This window comes from Carassius carassius, chromosome 32 (genome assembly GCF_963082965.1).
Source record: "Carassius carassius chromosome 32, fCarCar2.1, whole genome shotgun sequence".
In the NCBI taxonomy this organism is placed as follows: Eukaryota; Metazoa; Chordata; class Actinopteri; order Cypriniformes; family Cyprinidae; genus Carassius; species Carassius carassius.
In genome coordinates this window covers 17,684,177-17,708,743 of record NC_081786.1, presented here as the reverse complement: position 1 = coordinate 17,708,743, position 24,567 = coordinate 17,684,177, and the positions used below count along the sequence as shown (strand labels likewise).

Here is a 24,567-nt window from a genome sequence, read left to right as displayed (position 1 = left end):
CAGCGTTTCGACGACATGGCAACAAACACAAATGCAACTCTTCCACAGAGAAAGACCACGCCCCCTTTTTGTGAATTCATGTGGGCGGGGGTTAGTCATAAAACGGTTCTAGTGACATCATTAATGAAGGAAGTAGAGGGATGTAGTCCAAACTGGTCGTTCGTTGTAGGCGAATTCTGTTAAATAAAATATCTCACTTGGCATTGAACTTTGAGCTTTAGAATTTTACAGATATTATTTATACTCTAACAACAACATTACACACTAACCATAGTTTAAAACATGGGATCAATAAGAATGGGACCTTTAAGATAACATTCAGATTAAAATATGTGTAGGTTGCTAAACAGCCATATGAGACTATAATGCCTTACAGCTAGTGTTCACTTAAAGTATTATGCACACTTTCGAATGGAATTCCCCGAGAATTCACATGATGTCACTTCCTCTTATGTCATTTAAAAGACACTTCTCTGTTGGCGATTAATCTAGTGTGACTGGGGGGAAAAAAGATCATAGAAACGTTAGCATCATTTAAGAAGAATGTCTATAAGCTATATAGAAAATTAATAGACTTTACTTTCAAATATTAAAAAATCATCATTAACACATTATGTAATATTTTAAAAGAGCTGGTTTGTAATTTGAATTATCAAGTTTAAGCTTCTAAAAAGCTTCAGATTTTTGTGTTTAGTACACCATCTGACACAGGGATGGATTAATGAAAGCGTCACATCTGGAAGGGACAAACAGCATGACATCATCCATTTGCAATCATCTCGTGTATTACAGTCAGATTTTTACCCTGCTGTATTTCTCTATCATTGATATGCAATAAACAGAGCTGAGCCTCTCTGTCTCCATAAGCTCCAATACCCAGAATTCCAGTGTTTGTAAAAGCACAAATATCCTTCCCACTCAGTTTGGAGCTAAAGCTTTGGTTCTCTCTTAAATCTGACAGGTGAAACACCCCCTCTTATTTTTGTTCATGCACAAACAAGATGGATGCTATTGCTAAATCTGTTGTACTAACTAATATGAGGGTTTCTTTAAATAACTGTCTGTGGGCAGTGTTGTTCCGAATCACTTTTAGATTTTCACGGTAGCTTGAAGAGTTTCTGTAGTTGTAAAGACCCTTAAATTCACTCTTAACAGTTTGTTTAGAGTTAGTGTGCTTTGATTTGTTTAGTTAGGAACACCCAATGATCGCACAGACTCTTTTGAATTAGCCTTTTGCTGTAATTCACTCATTATTTATATAAATTACCTTATATACTGTATAATAGAAATGATGAGATGGAAGTGTTTTATGGGAATCTGAAGTGGTATTTTTTAGGGAACTAAAATATTAAAGTTGCCATTTCCATGTGAACACACTGTATATAATGTAAAATGTATTTATTACCATAATATATTTTTAATATAACACCAGTCTTTGGTTTAACAAATGTTGTGCTCACTGGAACAGTCACACAATGTGATACATATGCATTCATGCTGCTTCAAATAATTTGCCAAAAAAACTGAGCTTATGTCTAAACTATTGTATATGTTGTGATATAGAAACAAGCAGTAACAGTGAACCAAATATGTATAAAATATAACAAAGAGAGCATATCTGTATGACAGTATATGATAGAAGAGCAATGACAGGTGCGTAACCAGTTCAAGGTTTTTAAAGATGAATTGTTAAAGAAACCTATAAATGAAGAAATAAGCACCGAAACAGGGTATGAGTCACAATCTGCTGAGCCCTGAGTTGTGAAAAGCTTTCCATAGTCGGAAAGATGAAGTTTCATTTGTAAATCATTAAACTTTCAAGGACTGTATAATGCTTGGGAACAACAGATCTGCTGAAGTGAAGGCTAACTAAGTTGAAGGATATATCTTTTGTGTGTGTGTACAGATATACTTGAGTATCAGAAAATTACTTATTTTCTTTTTTTCTGTCTTTCTTTTTTAATAATGCAGGCTCTTCATGTAAGGCTTTTCTAGGAGAAAAAAAAATATTAGATCTTTTCAAAACTGATTTCAGATTCCAGTCCTGGTCCTTTCCAGCGCACGTTTAAAAGCAAATGTCAGCCAGCTTGTGAGCCAGTTTTTGTATTCGTATAATTTCCCTGGGCAAATAGCACATTCTGCTATGTGGTTAGGCATCGTAATGTAAGCTTACATTCTTGTGCATCACTTACATTCTATCGTAATTTAAAGTTGTCCATTCAAGCAGCTCAAACCCTCTGCTAAAGACCCACCTATCACTGACACACACACACACACACATACACATACAAACGCATTAGTTCATATCAAACTCTCTTCAGGAGCTGGTGTAGATGGTGTCTGATCCACAGACTCTTGTTCTGGCCAGCGACCGTGGCGGTAGACAAAATAATATTCCTTGCGTGGCTCACTGTGGTGCAAAGTGGATTTGATGGTGAGAGGAAACTCCTCTGGAGCCAAAGGCTTGTAATGGCCGTCAACCAGCACACTAAGACAATAAGACTCAGGATCCAGCACCTCAAACTTGTCTGCACACTGATTGCACAGGTCCTTAGCGTTAGTGTTGGGACGCAATCCCAAGGTCTTGGTGTTGGATCCAGCCTCCAGGAAGGACACGTTAATGAAGTCCTGACAGGAAGATTGAACAACATGAAGAAAAATAAATTCACAGTTGACTAGCTAATACTTTTCTAAGCCATTATGGCGGTCGTGATACCTGTACAGAGGAGCGTGACGCTCTGGCTTTGTTTAGGGTGCGGCGGCGCTCCCATCGATGGATTGAGTCTTGGATCTCCAAACTCAGATGTCTGGTCACCGCTTGTTTATCAAAATTTTTGATATGCTCCAGAGCTCCATAAGTGGTGGTGAGATAGTATGAACCTAGAAGAATGTAAATATATAATGGTTATAACTATAGTGCTTTCAAATGATTAATCACATCCAAAATAAAGGTTGTTTACATAATATATGTGTGTGAACTGTGAATATTTATTATGTATATATACATACACTCACATACAGCATATATTTTGGAAAAATTTAAATTTTTCCTAAAGCATGTGTTTGCATTTATATATACGTATAATACATATACACAGTGACACATTCATATATTATGTAAACAGAAAAGTTTATTTTGGATGCAATTAATATGTGTTCGATAGCGTTTGATAGCACTAGCTATAACAGTAACTTTGCCATTCTAGCTGATGTTCAGTGTTGCTTTGTTTGTGACTAAAATTATATATATATATATATATATATATATATATATATATATATATATATGCATTTATTGGTGTCACATTGACACTAACAACTTTATACTTGGTGTTTTTCAAATGTATTTTATGTTGATTTTATTGTTTTCCTTTCATCCTAGACCCAGACTTTTCATCTTAAAACATGAAAATCTATCATAAAATTACTGGTACATTATACAAGCTGTGACAATCTAAACAAAGAGTGAAAAAAAATATTAAAATAAGACGATAAGATAGTTAGAAAATTCAGGTAAATATCACCCTTGTTTAAAATATTACAATTATTTCCAATCAAGATAAATTATGGAAAAAATGCAAAATATTATTTCATTTTATATATTTACACACACACACACACAAAAAAAAGATGTAGAAACAATTTTCACTCGGTTATCGTGATTATAAACAAACAGCAAGCAATACATTGATTTAAACAAAATGTTGAAGTAAAAAGACTGAAATTCTTGTAAAATGTACTCCATTAATCTTTGTTTAATACAACTTTGTAAAATTCATTTTTTACATTAAGTACTGTCAAATTATCCTTTTGAAATAAATGAGTCAGGTCAAATCATCTTCATATCTACCACAAAATGCTTTTTAATACAATGCATCTTTTGTGATGTAGTGGACATCTTCATGATTATCAATAAGCAATCTATCTATTATTTTAATGATTACAGTCGCTATGGGTTCTTGTATGTTCACAATCTGGCTTGGGTGTGTGTGTGTGTGTGTGTGTGTGTGTGTGTGTGTGTGTCCTCACCCTCTCCGAGCTGCAGTGCCGGATCCATTAGCTCCATCATGTACTCCACATCCAGCAGCAGAGCGCTGATATTACATCGAGCCAAGACGTACATCAGCACGGGCAGGAGATCATCAGCCCCGTGAGCCTTTCCTGTTACATAACAATCAGAAAAAACTATCAAAATACATTCATTAATAAAATACAACAACGTTAAATCATTCAGATCACATCAATAATACAACCACCTCAGAACAAGTTATTTCTAAATTTGAGTGGAATTTACTCGTACAGTACGTAGCAATCCGTTGCTTTGAGAATATAATGTGGATAATGCTGCTAACAGGGGACATATCGATGCGTTGACCACTAACAGGACACATTTTCTCATTCCCGAACACACTCATTGCAACACTTCACAGATTCCTAATTAGTCATTTGCACTCCCTGTATTTTATTTGTATGTACAACCCGAATTCCGGAAAAGTTGGGACGTTTTTTAAATTTTAATAAAATGAAAACTAAAGGAATTTCAAATCACATGAGCCAATATTTTATTCACAATAGAACATAGATAACGTAGCAAATGTTTAAACTGAGAAATTTTACACTATTATCCACTTAATAAGCTCATTTAAAATTTAATGCCTGCTACAGGTCTCAAAAAAGTTAGCACGGGGGCAACAAATGGCTAAAAAAGCAAGCAGTTTTGAAAAGATTCAGCTGGGAGAACATCTAGTGATTAATTAAGTTAATTAATATCAGGTCTGTAACATGATTAGCTATAAAAGCTTTGTCTTAGAGAAGCAGAGTCTCTCAGAAGTAAAGATGGGCAGAGGCTCTCCAATCTGTGAAAGACTGCGTAAAAAAATTGTGGAAAACTTTAAAAACAATGTTCCTCAACGTCAAACTGCAAAGGCTTTGCAAATCTCATCATCTACAGTGCATAACATCATCAAAAGATTCTGAGAAACTGGAGAAATCTCTGTGCGTAAGGGACAAGGCCGGAGACCTTTATTGGATGCCCGTGGTCTTCGGGCTCTCAGACGACACTGCATCACTCATCGGCATGATTGTGTCAATGACATTACTAAATGGGCCCAGGAATACTTTCAGAAACCACTGTCGGTAAACACAATCCGCCATGCCATCAGCAGATGCCAACTAAAGCTCTATCATGCAAAAAGGATGCCATATGTGATCATGGTCCAGAAGCGCCGTTGTGTCCTGTGGGCCAAGGCTCATTTAAAATGGACTATTTCAAAGTGGAATAGTGTTTTATGGTCAGACGAGTCCAAATTTGACATTCTTGTTGGAAATCACGGACGCCGTGTCCTCCGGGCTAAAGAGGAGGGAGACCTTCCAGCATGTTATCAGCGTTCAGTTCAAAAGCCAGCATCTCTGATGGTATGGGGGTGCATAAGTGCATACGGTATGGGCAGCTTGCATGTTTTGGAAGGCTCTGTGAATGCTGAAAGGTATATAAAGGTTTTAGAGCAACATATGCTTCCCTCCAAGGCCTTGTTTATTTCAGCAGGACAATGCAAAACCACATACTGCAGCTATAACAACAGCATGGCTTCGTCGTAGAAGAGTCCGGGTGCTAACCTGGCCTGCCTGCAGTCCAGATCTTTCACCTATAGAGAACATTTGGCGATCATTAAACGAAAAATGCGTCAAGGACGACCACGAACTCTTCAGCAGCTGGAAATCTATATAAGGCAAGAATGGGACCAAATTCCAACAGCAAAACTCCAGCAACTCATAGCCTCAATGCCCAGACGTCTTCAAACTGTTTTGAAAAGAAAAGGAGATGCTACACCATGGTAAACATGCCCCGTCCCAACTATTTTGAGACCTGTAGCAGAAATCAAAATGGAAATGAGCTCATTTTGTGCATAAAATTGTAAACTTTCTCAGTTTAAACATTTGCTATGTTATCTATGTTCTATTGTGAATAAAATATTGGCTCATGTGATTTGAAAGTCTTTTAGTTTTCATTTTATTAAAATTTAAAAAACGTCCCAACTTTTCCGGAATTCGGGTTGTAGAACAAGAAATATATGCTAGACAGAAATGCACCCTGGACTGCGTCTGGACTCCCGCCAATACAATACAATTCAGAATATGCTGAGAGAGCTGTGCTGCATACTCTAAGTGTCACAAGACTGATTTGCTGTATGGGCAATAGGGCCAAATCATTTTAAAACTTCAGTCTTTTAATCCTTACATTCGTACATTCGACAATTAATCTTTTAGACAAATACAAAAACATATGTTGGATGTAAAAACTGACCTGTATCTGTATACCCATGTCCATTACTTATCAAATATAATCAGCCATATACAAACATCTGACTTATTTAAATATTAAAAAACAACACTCCAGCTGTGAATATGAAAGATGTAGTCTATAGTAATAGCGAATTCAGCCTGTACCTGTCGCTGTTAGTCTATGTTTCTGCATTAGCTTTATCACAGGTGCAGTAAAGTAGACTGTAAATAAAATAGCTGTCAATTTGTTGGCCAAACTGGAAAGCTCATTCACCCTTGGATCCCTCAGGAATTGTTTTAATGGGTTTTTAGAGGAGCGGTTGTTGATTTCAGAGTAAAATAAGGTCTGTGGCTTACATTGGCTGAAGAGATTTTAATGTGTTTAAGCATACAGATTCTAGTCGTTGTGTTAATTGTAGTCCATGGTTAGTAATTTGTCATCAACTTGTGTTTTTAAAGGGGTCATATGATGTGATTTACAGGTTTTCTTTCTCTTTGGTGTTATAAGCTCTTGGTACATTAACCCCTGGTTTCACAGACAGGGCTTAAGACTAGTCCTAGACTAAAATGTAAGTCTGAGCTGTTTCCACTTAAATAAACTTGCACTGACTGATCTTAAAAATATATCAGTGCCTTTTTAGTTTTAAGATGCACATCGGTAATGTTTTTTTCTAAGCATGTTTATAAAAATTACTTAAATGTCCTAATTGATCTATGGTCTAATCCTGGCTTAGTCTAAGCCCTGTCTGTGAAACCGGTCCTAAGAAGATCTGTAAAGTTGCAAAGACTTAAGTCTCAAATACAAAGAGATATTCTTTTTAAAAGTTAAGAGTCATCCACACCCTCCTAAAATGGCTTGTTCCAACATGCCCCAACATCTCTACATCACTATGTGAGAAGATTTGCATAACGCCGCTCAAATGTTCATGGAAAGAAAGAAGCCATGACTTTTATGCTCGCTGTTGCTGTGCCATCATGTTGATGCTGTTTGTTTCATTGTGAAAGCGAAACTACTTTGTTTGGCCTTCCAAAAGAGGACACAACTAAAAATCTGTGGTTAAGTATTTACAACACTGCTTCAGAACAGTTCAAACAAACTATTCAGATGTGTGCAGCACATTTTATGGAGTACTGTTTTCTGATCCTGGGAGAGTAGACTACAATGCCGGTTGTTCTGACTTACAGACTGTAAGTATGTTTACATATTTAAAGGAACCATTTTAATTATGCCACTGATTATTCAAAAGTGAGTTTTGAGCAGTGTAGATTAGCCCTTATTGTTTGTCATTTCTTTATCACAAATGCAGTTTTTATGTTTTTGTTTGAAATTTTATGTTTACACGGCATGATGCAACACAACACATTAAAAGACATTATAAGTCAGCGATTTTTAATTCCAGTCCTCATGCCATCCTACTCTGCACATCTTGTATGTTTCTCTTATCGCTTCAAATATTTTGTTCTATTTGAACGTAAGTGGCCTGCGAAGTGGACATCACAGGATATTCAGCCATGATTCCAGTTCGAAGCGAACGTATATGTTTCATTCAAAGTGCACTGAAGTGTGCGAGATGTGAATTTAAGTTGTATTTATCTACCGAGGTATATGATGTCAACACTTGTCCGTGTGTGAAGACGTTGCGCAGAGCAAATCCGTGAATTAATGGTATTGCCATTATAAATCGTAATTATGTCCCCACTGGATGCAACAAATGCCTCTTTTATAATGGGTTTTAATATTTTTGTCTCAGCACTCTGGGAAACAAAGCATCACAGTATAGCAAGGGGCGTAACATTTCCGTCACACACTTGAGGTATTCGGCAAATCACAATGCACTGGATAGCTGGCCAATCAGAGCACACCTCACTTTTAAAAAGTTTTTAAAAATCTACATGTTTCAGAAAGGTGCCATAGAGGAGAAATAATAATGTTTGTGTGCAATGTGGTAAAACCAAACAGGAAAGTCTCAGCAATATTAGCCACAGAGGCTATTTTGCTCAGAAATTAAATCCATTATTCTTAAAACAAGGGATGGCTCAAAAAGCTGAACAGCTCAGTTGCACAGTTCAGTTGCAATTCCTGTTCACATTTAAATAATTTAATGTTTTCTATGATCATACAAAGGCTTGCACACAACCACAGATGTAACTTGTTTGCAGTATATTGAGCTTTCAAAGAATGATTCATTGGGATTTCATCTGTTTCAATGCTCATTTCAAAACAGTGGCAACGCCATTATAACACAAAATTGCATTGCAGTGCGTTGCTTTTTAATATTGGTAATTTAGAGGCGATGTAGTGTTCTCTGTGCAAGTTAATTGTCCCATTAGATGTAAAATTCATTACTTCAGTATTACATTGCCACAGGAAACCAAGTCCTTTTATTATTGATCCAAAAATAGCACTTGCAGCGTAATAAAGTAAGGTTAATTTAAGATAATAAAATCAACAAACGGAGAGCAATGAAAACTACAGAATAGGGCTGTACGAATATGACAAAAATCATAATTGTCGATTATTCTGTTGAAATTGTAATTGTGATTAATTACTATTATCGCAATTTACATTGAATGATGTTAAACCATTGTTTGATGCAACTGCATGCCATATTTTTATATTAAAATAAACAACCTGAAAATACTCTAACTGAATAATCTTTAGTGCTTTTCTGTAGTATTAAGCCTCAAATGTCAATTATACATTGAATTGGTTTCTTCTTTAAATTATAAAAAAGTAAAAAAGTTAGTAGTATTATAATGTTATACTAAACCTAATTTAAAGCAATGGCAAAACCCCTTAAGATAACATGTAGAAAGAAAAAAAATGCATCTAAAGCAAGCAGAACGATTACGTAATTGTGGAATCCATACGGAATCCATTGCGACTAAAAATTCTATTAATTGTGCAGCCCTACTAAAGAACCAAAATTTCTGTCTTAACTTACTAGGGTTACACAGTCGACAAATCTGTAAACCCATTGGAAATATCTGTAGCTGAGTTAAACTTAAGTTTAACTGATAGATTTAAAAGGTTTAAAGAAACTATGCAAAATGCCAGTGTTCATCACACTGATAATCTTTCTCTATAAAATGTGTTTTATAAGAGTTTGTGAAACATATGTTGATTAAATGAACCATACCCTAAACAACAGTGATTGTTTTGGACTTCAGAGAAGGGTTGTTGATCATAACCATGAGACTAAAATGTGAACCATTGCTTAAGTTTGCAGTTTGGAAGTTGTAATAGAGGAAATGGATATCATTTGTGACTGTTCTGTGGGGTGAATAATTGCTTGCCTGGGCTAACCTCAGTGTTCATGAATACCTATTAAAGAAAGCACTGAAACAAGAATGGTGTGCCCAGTAGGATAAAAAAGAAATATAGTAGATCAGTGGTTCTTAATGTGAATGATGTGTTGCAACCCAAAGGTGGGTCATGATGGTTTGCTCTGATAGCAGAGAAAAAACAAAACAAAAACAATGGTAAATGCAAAACCCAACTGAATAATTGTGCATTGTTAGAAAATTGTAGAATTAAAAAAATCATGTTTTGCAACCCAAAGGTGGGTCATGATGGTTTGCTCTGATAGCAGAGAAAAACAAAACAAAAACAATGGTAAATGCAAAACCCAACTGAATAATTGTGCATTGTTAGAAAATTGTGGAATTAAAAAAATCCTTTTTGCACAAATTCATTTATCACTTGGTATAGAATCAGTCCGTTAAAGCAGATGCCAATATGGACGAGCTGTGTGACATACCATTATTCTCAAAACCATAACCAAAACTATGCAAGATATAATATTTTTCAAACAGTACATTCATGTGCGAACTACACTGGTCCTCATTTAAGAAATGAACGTACGACAGAAAATTTGGCATACGGTTGTTTAACGCAAAACTTAGAATGTATAAATATGGACGTGATTGGTGGCTATATGATCAAATCTTACGTCTGGTCTCAGCTTGTGAACGCAAGTTTTTGAGTTCGAACTTGCATGCAGCATAGTAAATACTGTGGAGAATTATAGAATGACAGCATTTTGTTCATTTTTATTTTCCTGACGAAAATAAAAGTCGAACGAAGCTCATCAGTCGATCATTAACCAGTAAGATTACATTTAAAAAATAAATTATTATTATAGAGGGCTACAGCTTTATATGCACGAATAGCAATGTAAACAAGACCATGACCAATCACAAGACCAAGACCCATTACAAGGTTAACCGGTGTTTTTGGAGTAAGATCAATTTCTCTTTCATGAGTTTACTTCCTTATTTTGTCCAGGTTTCGTTTCTCCGACTCGTAAACTCTAGGGGTGAGGCTTCTAAACCAGGGTGTTTTTAGGGGCGTGATATTCAAATGATGATTGTTTTCTGCCTTCACATTTATTAAAGTGCGATCATTCGTATGATGAGATTGGCGGCATACAAATGTTTCATGAATCACACGTGAAGTCTATCCTAAATAAATTTTTACACATGGATCTGCACTTGTTTCTACATTAGAATGATAAATGAGGCCCACTGTATTTTGTGCTGTGATTTATTAACCATTGAAAACCATTTCAATTTAATTTTTATTTAAATTAAAAATTTTAATGTAATTGTATGTATTTGAAAAAATTATTTTTTTAATGTAACAACAATTTTGCATAATAGCAGGCCTAAACAATTCATGATAGCCTACTATTAATAAATTCAGTTGTTGAATATTATTTAGGTTTCAGGATTTTTATTTTCAGTCTTATTGGGACAGCACTTGATGTCCAATGTAAAATCTTGATCCTGAACCCAGGTTAAAACCACTGTAATAACATACTTTTCACTTTCTTCTTATGCCTAGAAAACTGTGTCTTGATCACATAATGATAAAATGACAGAGAATGTACTGTATAAATCTGAAAAATGTTCTGAAAACAAAGTCCTGCAGTTCCAGCAACAACAACAAACATTTGAACGGTTTCATAGTAATGTTAAAATCAGATCCAATGAATTGTGAAATGCACATGTAATATTAGAGAATTGTATGACAAAATCTGTATTATATGACAAAAACTATCCATAACAAGTGTGTCTATAATTCTGAAAAAATGACAAACAATGTGTCATGACTTTGAAGAAAGCGACAGGAATTGCGTAATTTTAATTAAAATAGATATGCTGGTAAGTGTCAATTAAAGCTTTAAAGGGATAGTTCATTTTCAAATTAAATTTTGGTATGTTTTAGCTTACCTCAAGGACATCCAAGATGTAGGTTTCTCTGTTTCCTCAGTATTTCCCATTTTGATATTTTTAGGTCCAACCGTTCTTGTCTGTGACTCACATAATGGATGTCTATGGTCACCACCTCAAAGAGCATGCACAGAGGAGTCAAAATTAAACAATTCCCCACCGTAAGTACACATTGATGACCTAAGACACGAAACGAGCGGATTGTGTAAGAAAACGAACAGTATTTATATCGTTTTTACCTCTTGTACACAACCACGTCCAACTGATCTGAGTTCGCGAGTGCTTCCCGATGTGACGTGCGTGCGCGCTCTGGCTTTAGTCTGCGCAAGCGCGGAAAGTGCCGGAAGCGATCTCTCGCGCGTGTACATCACTCATTGTTTACACTTACTGCCTATGGTTTACACAGATTTCGGAAGTATTACCTTTCACTGTGAAGATCTAAACATATTTAGACGTACAGGAAATTGCAATGGAAGACGATTTCAATATATCCATAGACAAAGTTGAATTTTTTTCACAACCATATTTATTTGAAACAGAATACACAGACCAAGTACTCAGGAGCGATCCGCTGCAGCAGCACGTCTTCAAGCCTCAGAGACAGAGATCTCTTCAAAATTGGTGGTGTTTTAGTAGCAAGTGTTGTGAGATGCCAACATAAGTAGAGAGCATATGTTGTCACGAATGGAACAACTACAAGATGACGAGAGGACATTGACAGTATCACATCACACGCCTGCCTGACTGAAGATCCTGATTTTTCTCCGCTGTTGAGACGCAGCGTTTTGCACGTTGTGTTTAGTTTGCCACGTATAAACTGGAGGCGACGTCCAATGCCAGAGGGACCCAATGGCTCGCTGTCAATAGAGTGAGTAATGTGTTGTATTTTTATTATAAACGCAACGATTATAGGGTGCATTATAAACATTAATTTATTACAATTACTGCATTATATTTCAGACAGTGCAGATTGAAAGCGTAGCGTGTGGTAAACAATTAGTGATGTGCATGCGCGAGACATCACATCCGGGGCTTTCCGCGCTTGCACAGACTAAAGCCAGAGCGCGCACGCACGTCATATCAGGAAGCACTCGCGAACTCAGATCAGTTGGACGTGGTTGTGTACAAAAGGTAAAAAATATATAAATACTGTTCGTTTTCTTACACAAACCGCTCGTTTCTTGTATTAGGTCATCAATGTGTACTTATGATGGGGAATTGTTTAATTTTGACTCCTCTTTGCATGCTCTTTGAGGTGGTGACCATAGACATCCATTATGTGAGTCACAGACAAGAACGGTTGGACCTAAAAATATCAAAATGGGAAATACTGAGGAAACAAAGAAACCTACATCTTGGATGTCCTTGAGGTAAGCTAAAACATATCAAAATTTTATTTGAAAGTGAACTATCCCTTTAAACTTATGAATCTCTCATACAAAAAGTGATCACTTTTTGAAGTTTAGCTCAAATTTTGGTTAGAATTTACTTTGTTGTTCTGGATGAGGAATAATATACACAAGCTTTAAAAGTTAATATTATGCTAAATACTACGCATGTCCAAATCTGTAAACAGTTCTCTGCACAAAGAGCTGTAGCACTTCCTTTTTTGGAGGTGCTAATGACAGCTTTTATTAAATTAGGACTAATTTTGGGGTGAGGAGGAAGGGCAGAGTTTTTGCTGTGTAGAGAAACATTGGTTACTTGTGTTCTGTCCCTTTCTATATAGATGTTGTGCTCTTTCCTCCATATTCTCTGGAACTGATGAGTAAAGATCTAAGCTACAGTTCCTAAAAGCATTATATATAGCTATAGCTACATATATTATTTATTATATATCTAACTTATATAATTTCCGAAAGTTGCTCAATTTACCTATTTATACACCTATATATTACATATATGTGCATCATAAGTATAGGATCAACCGTACATTTATCAGGGTCTTTAATTCATAATATGCCAAAAGAAACCCACCTGGACAGCCTACAGACATAGATTCATAGATGATTTTGCAGGTCTTGAGGAGCAGGTCGATCTTCTTTTGAGGTGAATATTCTTGGTGCAGGTTCCCCAGCTTTGTTTGAATTTTCTCCATAACGGCCGTTTCAGGAACACTGGTGGTGACCCCTAGGTCTGTGGTGGTCGTCCCCTGAACCACTTGCTGGTTTTCTTTTAGTTTCTTCAAATTTCCTGCACGGGAGTGGATATCCTTCAGTCCGTTATACACAGCCTCTCGTAAGGGTTTCAGGACACTTTTGCATAAGGCTGCTTCAATAATGATCTCTGAAGAGGAGGGAAACAGTTATCAGATACACCACAAGCAACTGAATTTGTTTTTTTTATGTATAATTAATGCATAAACATAAAATAAATTCCATACAGTCTCCAAGATATATAAAAATTCTTTATCTGTAGCCTATCAAACTTTAAATCATAGCAATCCATGAGGATATGGCTTCAAATATTATACGCTTATATCACTGTGAAAGTCCTACTAAGACATGAATACATTTTTAATACGCTGGTGCTATAGAGAAGGAAAAGCAGCAAACATATCTTGTGTCTCAGTGTATGCGAAAGTGTTAATTTTCCTCAGGGGAAAATACGAAACTTTCTTCATAATGCACCACAAACACTATGGAAGTTAGAAATGCTAGCAGATCCCAGACTTTCTCTCTGAGCATTGAATAGAAAATAAAAGGTTATTTTGGTCTAGTGTGGTCTTGTTTCTTCATTAGGTTTTTTGTAGGGACTGAGCAGCAAAACAGAGAGAAGCACAGTTTTTACAGATGTTCTATTAAAGCTTAATATGTAAAATGGTGGCAACAATCTTCTGCTTGAATGGTGCTTTGCATGGATAATTCTAGCACTGCAAAGTAATTACATCAACAATACAAAACAGACACTAGATGAGCTCTGTTCTCACATTTGTATGCAAACATTACAATAAAAAAACAGAATTGGATACACTAAGATGTAAGCTGTATGTTCTCTAAAATGCACATAAAAAATGTATCGTTATGCTCGTTTGTGTTTTTATTTGGTAAAACATGCTATTTTGCCTTTGAATAATTGGTTATGATTATGTCATAGATCTGCCCTGACACACCGTTAATTGCAGATATAAGACAGCTTATGGCAATATCTAGCAAAACAGGAATTTCATTGAAGCATTTTGCTACACACTTTATATGCCAAATAATTTAGTAATAAAAGAGGCACAGTGGCTTGCTGGCACAACTTCCATTAATGTTATATATTATTATTAATATATACCGGTTTTCAGAGAATCTATGGTTTTGTTCTCTAGAACACATGGAATGGAAACAGTGCTTTATTTACACATTGTTTTGAGGATAATCTTAATTTTTTCTTAAATAAATTTGCTTTTTGAAACATACTCTCATCAGAAGCTGAAAATCTGAACATTTTCACAAATAATTGTTTAGATACTAAAAAAAGCTGTTTTGACAGTAAATATAATGCAGAGGTCAATTACCCAGTTTCTCCTCAGAGTATCCAGCTGCTTCCTGAAGATTTTGTAGCTCTGCACTCTGGATCAGATAGCTTTTCAGTTGGGTTATCATCTGCCTGATTTCTTGGAGCATCTCTGTGCTGGATGTATGTTTCCGCATGGTGTCCAAAGTGAAAGCTCGATAATCCTTAACAAGGTTCCCAAAGTATGTGTTTCCATCCCGGGACAGTTCAACAATGCGCTTCTGCAACTTACGGTCTGCGTTCATGAAGCCTGTGAGGACATTCGAGAGGTTTGCCATAGACACCATTGAGAGTCGCAGTTTGGCACGGTCTAACATAATCGTTGGGGTCCTCTTCATTGCAGGACTTGTTGCCATGTTGTTATCAACCTCCTCCTCTGTGCTGCTGGTTGAGTAAGAGTCATGGTCTGGTGGAGCTCCACCATCAGGAGAGTATAGAGAAACATCCGAGACTTTGGGATGACCGGCATCGATGCAGAGCGAGTGGTGGATGGGACTGGGGCTGCTTGATTTTAAAGGAACAGTGGAAGTGGACTCTTGAGGAATTGGCGTTAGTGAGTTTACAAAGCTTTGGGAGACTTGTCCAGTCAGATTCTGAGAGAATCTTTTCTTCCTGGGAGGTGCCACTGGAGCATTAGGTCTCTTCGGTTGAGGTGATACCTCTAGAGTCACCACTGGAGCCCCATTTGTTACCTTAGACTCTTCCACTGGCGCTTCATGAAATTGCTGAGTCTCTGGGTACATAGGCTTGTCCCTTTCTTCCATACTGTCATCAAGACAAATGAGAGATGCTACCGGGACATCTGAAATATTGTCCTTTGCCTCTGTGGAAGTGCTGGTGTGGACTTCCTGCTGCGTTGGTTCCTCTGAAGCTTGCTTCTCAGAGAGCCTCCGTCGGATTGGTATTGGAGGAGCCCGATGTGAAGACGTATTAGAAAGCTGTTTTCCTTCTTTGCCCTGAGCCGGTCGTAAGACAGCTGGCTTTTCACGTTCAGTGCTTGGGGCAGGAGTTCCCTGTCTCTCTTGTTCTCTGTCTGCACATTCACAGTCACTTCCTTCCCTTTTCTGAACTGAAGGGGGAGGAGAACTGAGAACTGCCACAAACTCCCCTTTTGATGGCTTGGCTAATGCATTGTTTTGAGAACAATCAGGTGCACTGGGAGGACGAGGACGTAGGGGTGGTGGTCTCTTGTATATGGGAGGAGCCTGGACTGGTGTGTTGAGACTCTGGGTCCTCAAAACAGGAGCAGAAGATGTGGGCGGGAAGCTGTTGCTGCATTCCTCAATGAAAATTGGGTTGACATACCAAAGCCGGTCACTGCCGATGGAAATCTGTATTTCACAGGAGCTGCTTTGGCCCTGCCTATCCAGAGCGCCACAACTACCAGCAATGTTTTCCACTTCCTCATGACTATTCAGAGCTGAGTTCCAGAACTCTGTGTTGGCATGAGAAATGTGTTCATGTTAGCACACTGCTAAATTAAACTGACTATGTTAGCATTATTTCATCATTTAGACTGCCTGGAAATGTCTTCAGAATGTATCACTTAGCTTTATGTACCATATTTCCTTTGGTACCATTACCTTTGTTCAGCATTTCCTATGGATTATCATAGACATTTTGTAATGTTAAGGAATAACACTAATATGGGAACTATTTTTTTCCTCATTGAAAGACGTTTTACATGAAAAGATCTCAACAGTGGTTTGAAAAACCATCTCAAATGAGAATGAGACATCTTAGTAACCTAATAAAAGCTTTTTTTAAATTTAACATCAAGTAGGTTGTTTTCAGTAGGAGGTGACATGTTGAGATCAGATGAACAGAATATATATATATATATATATAAATATGTTTTTTTTTTTGTTGTTTTTTTGTTCTTAGTATTAATTATACTAATCATGGTTCATTTCTAATGGAGGAATTTTACAATCGTTTGAGCAGGCACACACAAGAATGTTTACACAGAGTTCAGCAGAGTCCACCAAAATTGGAACACATCCTACACATGCTCTGACCCTTCCACATGCATTTTAAATAGTCTCTAGGGTGGTATGGGACATTTATACATGCACATAATGAAACACTCAGTCAACTGCAGCATTTTCATGGTATTGTACCCGCTATCTGTTCCACCCCTCTCGCCTAGGGCAGCATGTGAGTCAGGGCTGCTACTGAATAAGAGATCTGTTTAATACATTTGGCTATATGTACCATAGATCTATCCTGAAAACAATTCAGAAAGTGTACGTCTACAGACATGAGTGCAACTTAACCCAGACTGAAATGAATTCATTGTTCTGTCTTACCTGATCCTAGAGAAGAGATCACCTCCATGTCCTCATATTTAGCTACCTTTTGAATGACCTGAGGTAACTTCAGGGGGAAAGGAAGGATGTCGCTGAGTAAAAAAAATAAAAAAATAAAAACAAAGTGTTAGTGTATTGCGAAAAAATGTAATCAAGCAAAATAGGTATGAATGGATGGAGGTATGTGATTTGTTTTTTATCTTACCGGCTAACACAGTAGAAAGCAATGAGTTTAAAAATGTTCTCAAACACAAGTACAGACCCTTCAAGGTATAGCACTGCAGCAAATGAAAGAAACAGAAGTGTTAATGCTAGGCTCACATCAGGTGCCCGATGTGACCTTTTCAGCCGTAATACTTCAATTTATGGGTGGCACTAGTTTATGATGTTTGTTTGTGTGACTTATTTCCTGGTGACGTAGAAACACTAAAATAGAAACAACTCAGTGGTGAATTTCTGTAATGGTGAGAAGGGGGATAATGATGAATGGCAATGTGTAAATAAACATGTCAAACTGACCGCCTTTTACTTACAGAGTTTATTTCCGACACAGAAACCTTTAACAAATTTTCAGCTTTGTAACAGCTGGACAAAAAAGACAAGACTGCTTTTTAAAGATTGTTAAAATGACCACATGTATGCACTCACATACACACACACACACACACTCTCAGAGACACCAGGAAGTAGAGCTATAAGAGGCCAGTGTAGGACATCCTGTAACTGCAATGCAGGGCTAGGTACAGGAAACCAGTGGCCCACAGTCTCTACAACCCCCACCAACAAGCCCCTGCAATACCCTTTCAGGTCTGTTTATATCTCTATACTCACTCTAAAGGATGTGATCAGGTATGTATGCAAATTAGTTTGTGCGTGGGCCTGTTATGTGGATGTGTTCAGGTCTGTATGCAAATGTGTTTGTGTGTGGGTTTGTCTCCTGGCATAAGGGCATTCTATGCATTCACTTTACTAAATCAAGTTGAAAGAACACTAATTTCTCAATGCAAAATAACTTACAGGACTTTTCTTCCTTTATAGGCAGTTCTTTGACATGGGGCTCTCCCAGCTGGTCAGGAAGGTGTACTGCCAGTATCATTGTTTTTTGACTTGCATCCCTCCTGACTAAAAAGATCTGCAAAATCAAACAACTGACACAATCAGTTCAGCAGTACTATGGTGTAAATGGAATCATATCAGGATAAGTAATTAATAACATTAAGATGGAGTTGTTAAAATATGTTCACACACAAGTGAAGTCTCTTCGCTTGGTGGCAGCACCTCTAGCTATTTCAAGCATCCAAGACTAAATTCTGTCTGCTTGAATGAGAAAATCCTGAAAATCTCAAAAACTGCTAACTAAACTCAGGCTGGACCAGACAATGTTCACATGCTGTCTTGAGTGTTGAACTTTTTTAGATTTATAGTGATACAAGGGCATCATCTTAATCTAAGGTCTTTGGAATTAGAAAAAGCTGCAGTGTTTTTAAAGCAAAACAATTACTAATCATCCTAGCTAAGAGGCTTCTTTGACTTAGGGTGCGTCTCAATCAGCTCCCTAGCTCCAAATTCGGTCACTGGTAAGTTCCCTGACTCACTGGACGTTGGGACAGTGATCACTCAAATTTTATGACATAACTACGTACAACGTCAACGGACAACATATTAGAACATCACCGCTTGAATTAACCCTTTAACTGTCACCCCGTCCCATATACGGGACGCCTACATTTACTTCACTATATTATAATTAAATCTAATCTAATCTTGACAACTATATATCGTTGGAAAGGCCTAAGACTCCCAAATATACATTTTAACAATTGTTTTTGTTAAAAATTATGTAAGAAAAGTAATCGATTAATTTATGACAAGACGAGTGCACCCTCAAAAATCTAAATTTTTAGAATCTAAAAGTTTTGACCTTTGTTTAAAAAAAAGACTTCTTCGTTGCCTTTTTCTCTATCACATTTTAGAAATCATCAGAAATTATATATCAATTGAAAACTTAAAATCTCAAAAACGTCATCCTTTGAAACCCATTTTAAATTCAAACATTGCATTACCATGTAAATTGTACATCAATATCACGTTACAAAATATTTTCAGTCATGAATTATAAAAATTTAGGTTTGTATCATGCACATTCAAGTCTATCTTCAAAAATTAAACAAAAGACAGAACTGATCTCTTGTTGATATTATTTTTTATTCTCTTTAAACACATCACTGTGTTACTGTTCTTAAAACATTTCAGCCACATATTAATTGTTAAAATGTTAAATAAATGTGTTTATTAGGCCTACCTGTCTAGCTATGTGCATTTATGTTGAAATATACGAATTATGTTAAAAAAAGAAAAGAAAAAAAGGTTTTCAAATATACAGGTCCTTCTCAAAAAAATTGCATATTGTGATAAAGTTCATTATTTTCCATAATGTAATGATAAAAATTAAACTTTCATATATTTTAGATTTATTGCACACCAACTGAAATATTTCAGGTCTATATTTCAGATGATTTTGGCATACAGCTCATGAAAACCCAAAATTCCTATCTCAAAAAATTAGCATATTTCATCCGACCAATAAAAGAAAAGTGTTTTTAATACAAAAAAAGTCAACCTTCAAATAATTATGTTCAGTTATCCACTCAATACTTGGTCGGGAATCCTTTTGCAGAAATGACTGCTTCAATGCGGCGTGGCATGGAGGCAATCAGCCTGTGGCACTGCTGAGGTGTTATGGAGGCCCAGGATGCTTCGATAGCGGCCTTAAGCTCATCCAGAGTGTTGGGTCTTGCGTCTCTCAACTTTCTCTTCACAATATCCCACAGATTCTCTATGGGGTTCAGGTCAGGAGAGTTGGCAGGCCAATTGAGCACAGTAATACCATGGTCAGTAAACCATTTACCAGTTGTTTTGGCACTGTGAGCAGGTGCCAGGTCGTGCTGAAAAACGAAATCTTCATCTCCATAAAGCTTTTCAGCAGATGGAAGCATGAAGTGCTCCAAAATCTCCTGATAGCTAGCTGCATTGACCCTGCCCTTGATAAAACACAGTGGACCAACACCAGCAGCTGACATGGCACCCCAGACCATCACTGACTGTGGGTACTTGACACTGGACTTCAGGCATTTTGGCATTTCCTTCTCCCCAGTCTTCCTCCAGACTCTGGCACCTTGATTTCCGAATGACATGCAAAATTTGCTTTCATCCGAAAAAAGTACTTTGGACCACTGAGCAACAGTCCAGTGCTGCTTCTCTGTAGCCCATTTCCTGCACACGCCTGTGCACGGTGGCTCTGGATGTTTCTACTCCAGACTCAGTCCACTGCTTCCGCAAGTCCCCAAGGTCTGGAATCGGTCCTTCTCCACAATCTTCCTCAGGGTCTGGTCACCTCTTCTCGTTGTGCAGCGTTTTTTGCCACACTTTTTCCTTCCCACTGAGGTGCCTTGATACAGCACTCTGGGAACAGCCTGTTCGTTCAGAAATTTCTTTCTGTGTCTTACCCCCTCGCTTGAGGGTGTCAATGATGGCCTTCTGGACAGCAGTCAGGTCGGCAGTCTTACCCATGATTGCGGTTTTGAGTAATGAACCAGGCTGGGAGTTTTTAAATGCCTCAGGAATCTTTTGCAGGTGTGTAGAGTTAATTAGTTGATTAAGATGATTAGGTTAACAGCTCGTTTAGAGAACCTTTTCATGATATGCTAATTTTTTGAGATAGGAATTTTGGGTTTTCATGAGCTGTATGCCAAAATCATCAGTATTAAAACAATAAAAGACTTGAAATATTTCAGTTGGTGTGCAATGAGTCTAAAATATATGAAAGTTTAATTTTTATCATTACATTATGGAAAATAATGAACTTTATCACAATATGCTAATTTTTTGAGAAGGACCTGTATATATATATATATATATATATCGTATAAAATTCAAGGCATTTATGTTTGACTACAAAACTACCACTGGCTCTGCACCCATTTACCTAAATTTGTTACTTCAGACTTATGTGTCCTCTAGAAGCTTGCGTTCTGCAAGTGAATGGCGCTTGATTGTGCCATCCCAAAGAAGCACAAAGTCACTTTTACGGACTTTTCAATTAAATGTTCCCTCCTGGTGGAATGACCTCCCCAACTCTATCCGGACAGCTGAGTCCTTAGCCATCTTCAAGAATCGGCTTAAAACCCATCTCTTCCATCTTTATTTGACCCTCTAACTTTAACAATCACTAATCTAATTCTATTTTTTTTTTTTAAATCTAACTACCTTTCTAATCTTTTTATATTCTATTTTCTTTTCATTAATTATGCAATTGTATGTGTGTGTGTATGTGTAAAGACCTCTAAAACTAGCTTGCTCTATTCTTTTTTTTATTCTATCTGTTTTCTTTATATTATATTATTTAAAATCCCATGCTAGGTTTACTGTGTTAACCTAACTGAGACTTGTTATAGCACTTATATATCATTGCTCTTTTTGTTGTTTTTGATTGCTTCCACTGTCCTCATCTGTAAGTCGTTGTTACGAATCTTTTGGATAAAAGCGTCTGCTAAATGAATAAATGTAAATGTAAATGTAAATAAATAATAAAACAGCATGAACTTCTCACCCCAGGAAACTCCTTGCTCAGTATGTGCATGGCTCTGTCCTGCTTCATTCCCAGTTGAAGCCACACTGGACACGTCTTAATCAGTTTCTCAAGGATGCTGATACCAGGAGGAATAGGTTTATTAGATTTGCTAACTGGAGATGTAGGGACTTGTGGTTTTGGGACTACCGGTGGAGGTGGTCTGGGTTGAGGTGAAGATGAGGGCCTAACGCCAGGAGGTGGAGGTGGAGGTTGTTTAGGCAGAGCAGTGGAGGAGCTCTTAGGAAGAGCAGAGGGGAGTTGTGCTGGGAGGGGTGGCTTTGGGCCCTGAGGAGACATGGGTTTCTGGGGAGGAGGTGAGGATGATTTGGAGTTAAGTTGAGGTGAGGAAGGTTGTACACATGATATTAAGGATGAAGCAGGAAGCGGATGGGAGGCGGGGTCGGGGGATGCCTTGTCAGAGATATCAACCAATGGGAAGGTCAGTGTAGAAGTCAAGGAAGAAGAAGGACTTAGAGGAAGAGGAGAGGTTTGTGGATGGAAAGATGCCTGAATGGGTGAAGATATTGTTGGGGAAGAGGGTTTGGAGAGGCCTGACGGTGCTGTGGAAGGGCCAGGGGAGAGCATAGTGCATAATGAGGACAAACAGAACTTTCAGAAGAATCCGATGAATGTTTCTTAGATCACCCTGCAGAAATAAGAAAGATCATACAAGGATCTCAGTAGAACAAAATTGAATGTGAACACATTGCAACTCGAGAATGACTTGCAACATAAAAGAAAAAAACAGAAGTCTCTGCCTATGTCAATTTTTTTTTCTCTCTTTCCCTTTAAAACATGAGGTCAATGCACAATGTCATATGATCATAATAAATGTGCCAATATGGCTAAGTTGTGCAACAGAGAATGCGTCAACATGTTCATGTGAGGATGAAATGAGCCTTGTATATCATAGCAGTGTTTTTGTTCTCTGTTCCCTCAGTTAAGCTGTTGCTCTTTTCCATTCTACCAGGATGTTTCCCTGTTCCAGTTCCTGAGAAGATCTCACCTTTGCGGTATTGTTGTACTGTGATATCACATAACATATTCTTCATGGAAATTTATAGCTTGAGCTTATGCTTAAGCCTTACCATTTTAGACAGTGAGCCAAACCTATCAATATTCATTGTCTGCTTACTCTACATGAACTTGAGAACTCATAAATGTAGTCTATAACTTTTGTATATTATTCTATATATTAACATTTCTGTATTTGTCAAGAACTAGTTGATTTATTTAGCATTTTCATTAATGTTCAATTGTTCAAACACAATAAAGTGATAATATCTATTAAATATTACCGGTAGTAGACCTGACCAAGTGAGACATAGACAAGCACGGTGCGATAGGTAAGTATGTTTAAAAAAAAAAATAATTTGATTGAACATTTTTAAAATAACATTGCATGTAAAATATATATTAAATACTCTTTTAAATATTTACCTAAAGAGTTGTTGGTAAGCAAACATATTTTAAAAGCACTTCAAATATACAAACCCATTACATATTTTCAAGTGTATTTGAAAAGAAACAGATCTGGATCAGGGTCATCCCTCCCACATACTCAGATTAGTGGCCTAGTAAAATGGATTTCTTTAAAGAACGGTTATTAGGCTTTTACAGTTGGACCCCTGATAATCATTCAATATTACATTTCTGCAATTTATATTGATTTATTTATTTTTTTTTCTTTAAGTATAAACTTAAACACTTCCAGCTTTCCAGATATTGCCGTTCATCCAGCCTGGTAGTGAATCTCTTCCAAAAAGTGACCATAATTTCACAATTTAACAAATACCTTTTCTGCTCAGTGAGGGCAAATAGTCAAAATTGCTAAGAAAGCTACATTGTGTTTATATATTAAGTGGATGTTTGTGTATCTAACTACTTACTCTCAGGATGCTCCGTCTTCTGAGTCCCAACAGCTGTTTTCATCATTCACTTCTCACGCTCAACATTCTTCCTTGGCGTCACAAATAATCCCTCATAAAATGCCCCAGAACACCGCAAAAGTTGTCCTCCATATTCTTGCTTCACGCCTTGTCTTTTTCTCTTTGGAGCGCTTTCCGAATTATGTATTCTTTTTGCAGATGAGGGTAAGTGAAATCATAAAAAATGCAGAAAACCCACAAAGAGAAACAGAAAAGTTCACGTCTCTTTTTCTCCTTTTCTTTCTGTACTTCCTGTCAGCGATGTAGTCAGGAAGGGGCTGTCTAGGATGGTCAGCCAACCTCTTACAACCCCCTACACACTCTCTCTCTCTCTCTCTCTCTCTCTCTCTCTCTCTCTCTCTCTCTCTCTCTCTCTTACACTCACACACATACACACACACACACACACATGGTTAAGCTAAACCATATACACTACACTTTCTGCTTCTCATCGTCTCGCGTTCATGGTGAATGCAGAAACAATGTCTGCAGATGTGTTTACCTCAGAAACAGAGCTGTGAATACTAAACGTCCCCCCTCCTCCCTCGCCCACAGAGTCTGGAAGTGTCTGAATTTAAACAACTCCAGATGCTCAGGAACCTCAAAAGAAGTTCCGTAAGGTCTGCAGTCCAACACATGGTTAGTTTTACCGTTGGGAGCGAATGGAATGCCATCCACCCCA

General features: G+C 37.2%; 1 protein-coding gene across 1 annotated transcript; it reads right to left on the bottom strand.

The window, feature by feature from the left end:
• Positions 1-1,383: 1,383 nt before the first annotated feature.
• Positions 1,384-24,211, bottom strand: rin3 (Ras and Rab interactor 3). The gene is made up of 10 exons (XM_059520607.1): positions 23,847-24,211; positions 21,937-22,603; positions 18,345-18,459; positions 17,533-17,605; positions 17,328-17,419; positions 15,020-16,453; positions 13,495-13,803; positions 4,030-4,161; positions 2,717-2,880; positions 1,384-2,628 (listed from the first exon to the last, which is right to left on the bottom strand). Exons 2-10 carry the CDS (start codon positions 22,540-22,542, stop codon positions 2,302-2,304), a joined length of 3,252 nt encoding a protein of 1,083 aa, XP_059376590.1. The 5' UTR covers positions 22,543-22,603; positions 23,847-24,211; the 3' UTR covers positions 1,384-2,301.
• Between the last annotated feature and the right edge of the window lie 356 nt (positions 24,212-24,567).

Bases quoted from the DNA above. Each gene is read 5' to 3' on its own strand.
- rin3 (XM_059520607.1), bottom strand. From the start codon at position 22,542: ATGCTCTCCCCTGGCCCTTCCACAGCACCGTCAGGCCTCTCCAAACCC. The intron at 16,454-17,327 runs GTAAGACAGAAC...ATGCCAACACAG, and splicing joins GATCTCTTCTCTAGGATCAG to AGTTCTGGAACTCAGCTCTG. The intron at 2,629-2,716 runs GTATCACGACCG...TCTTCCTGTCAG, and splicing joins CGTCACGCTCCTCTGTACAG to GACTTCATTAACGTGTCCTT.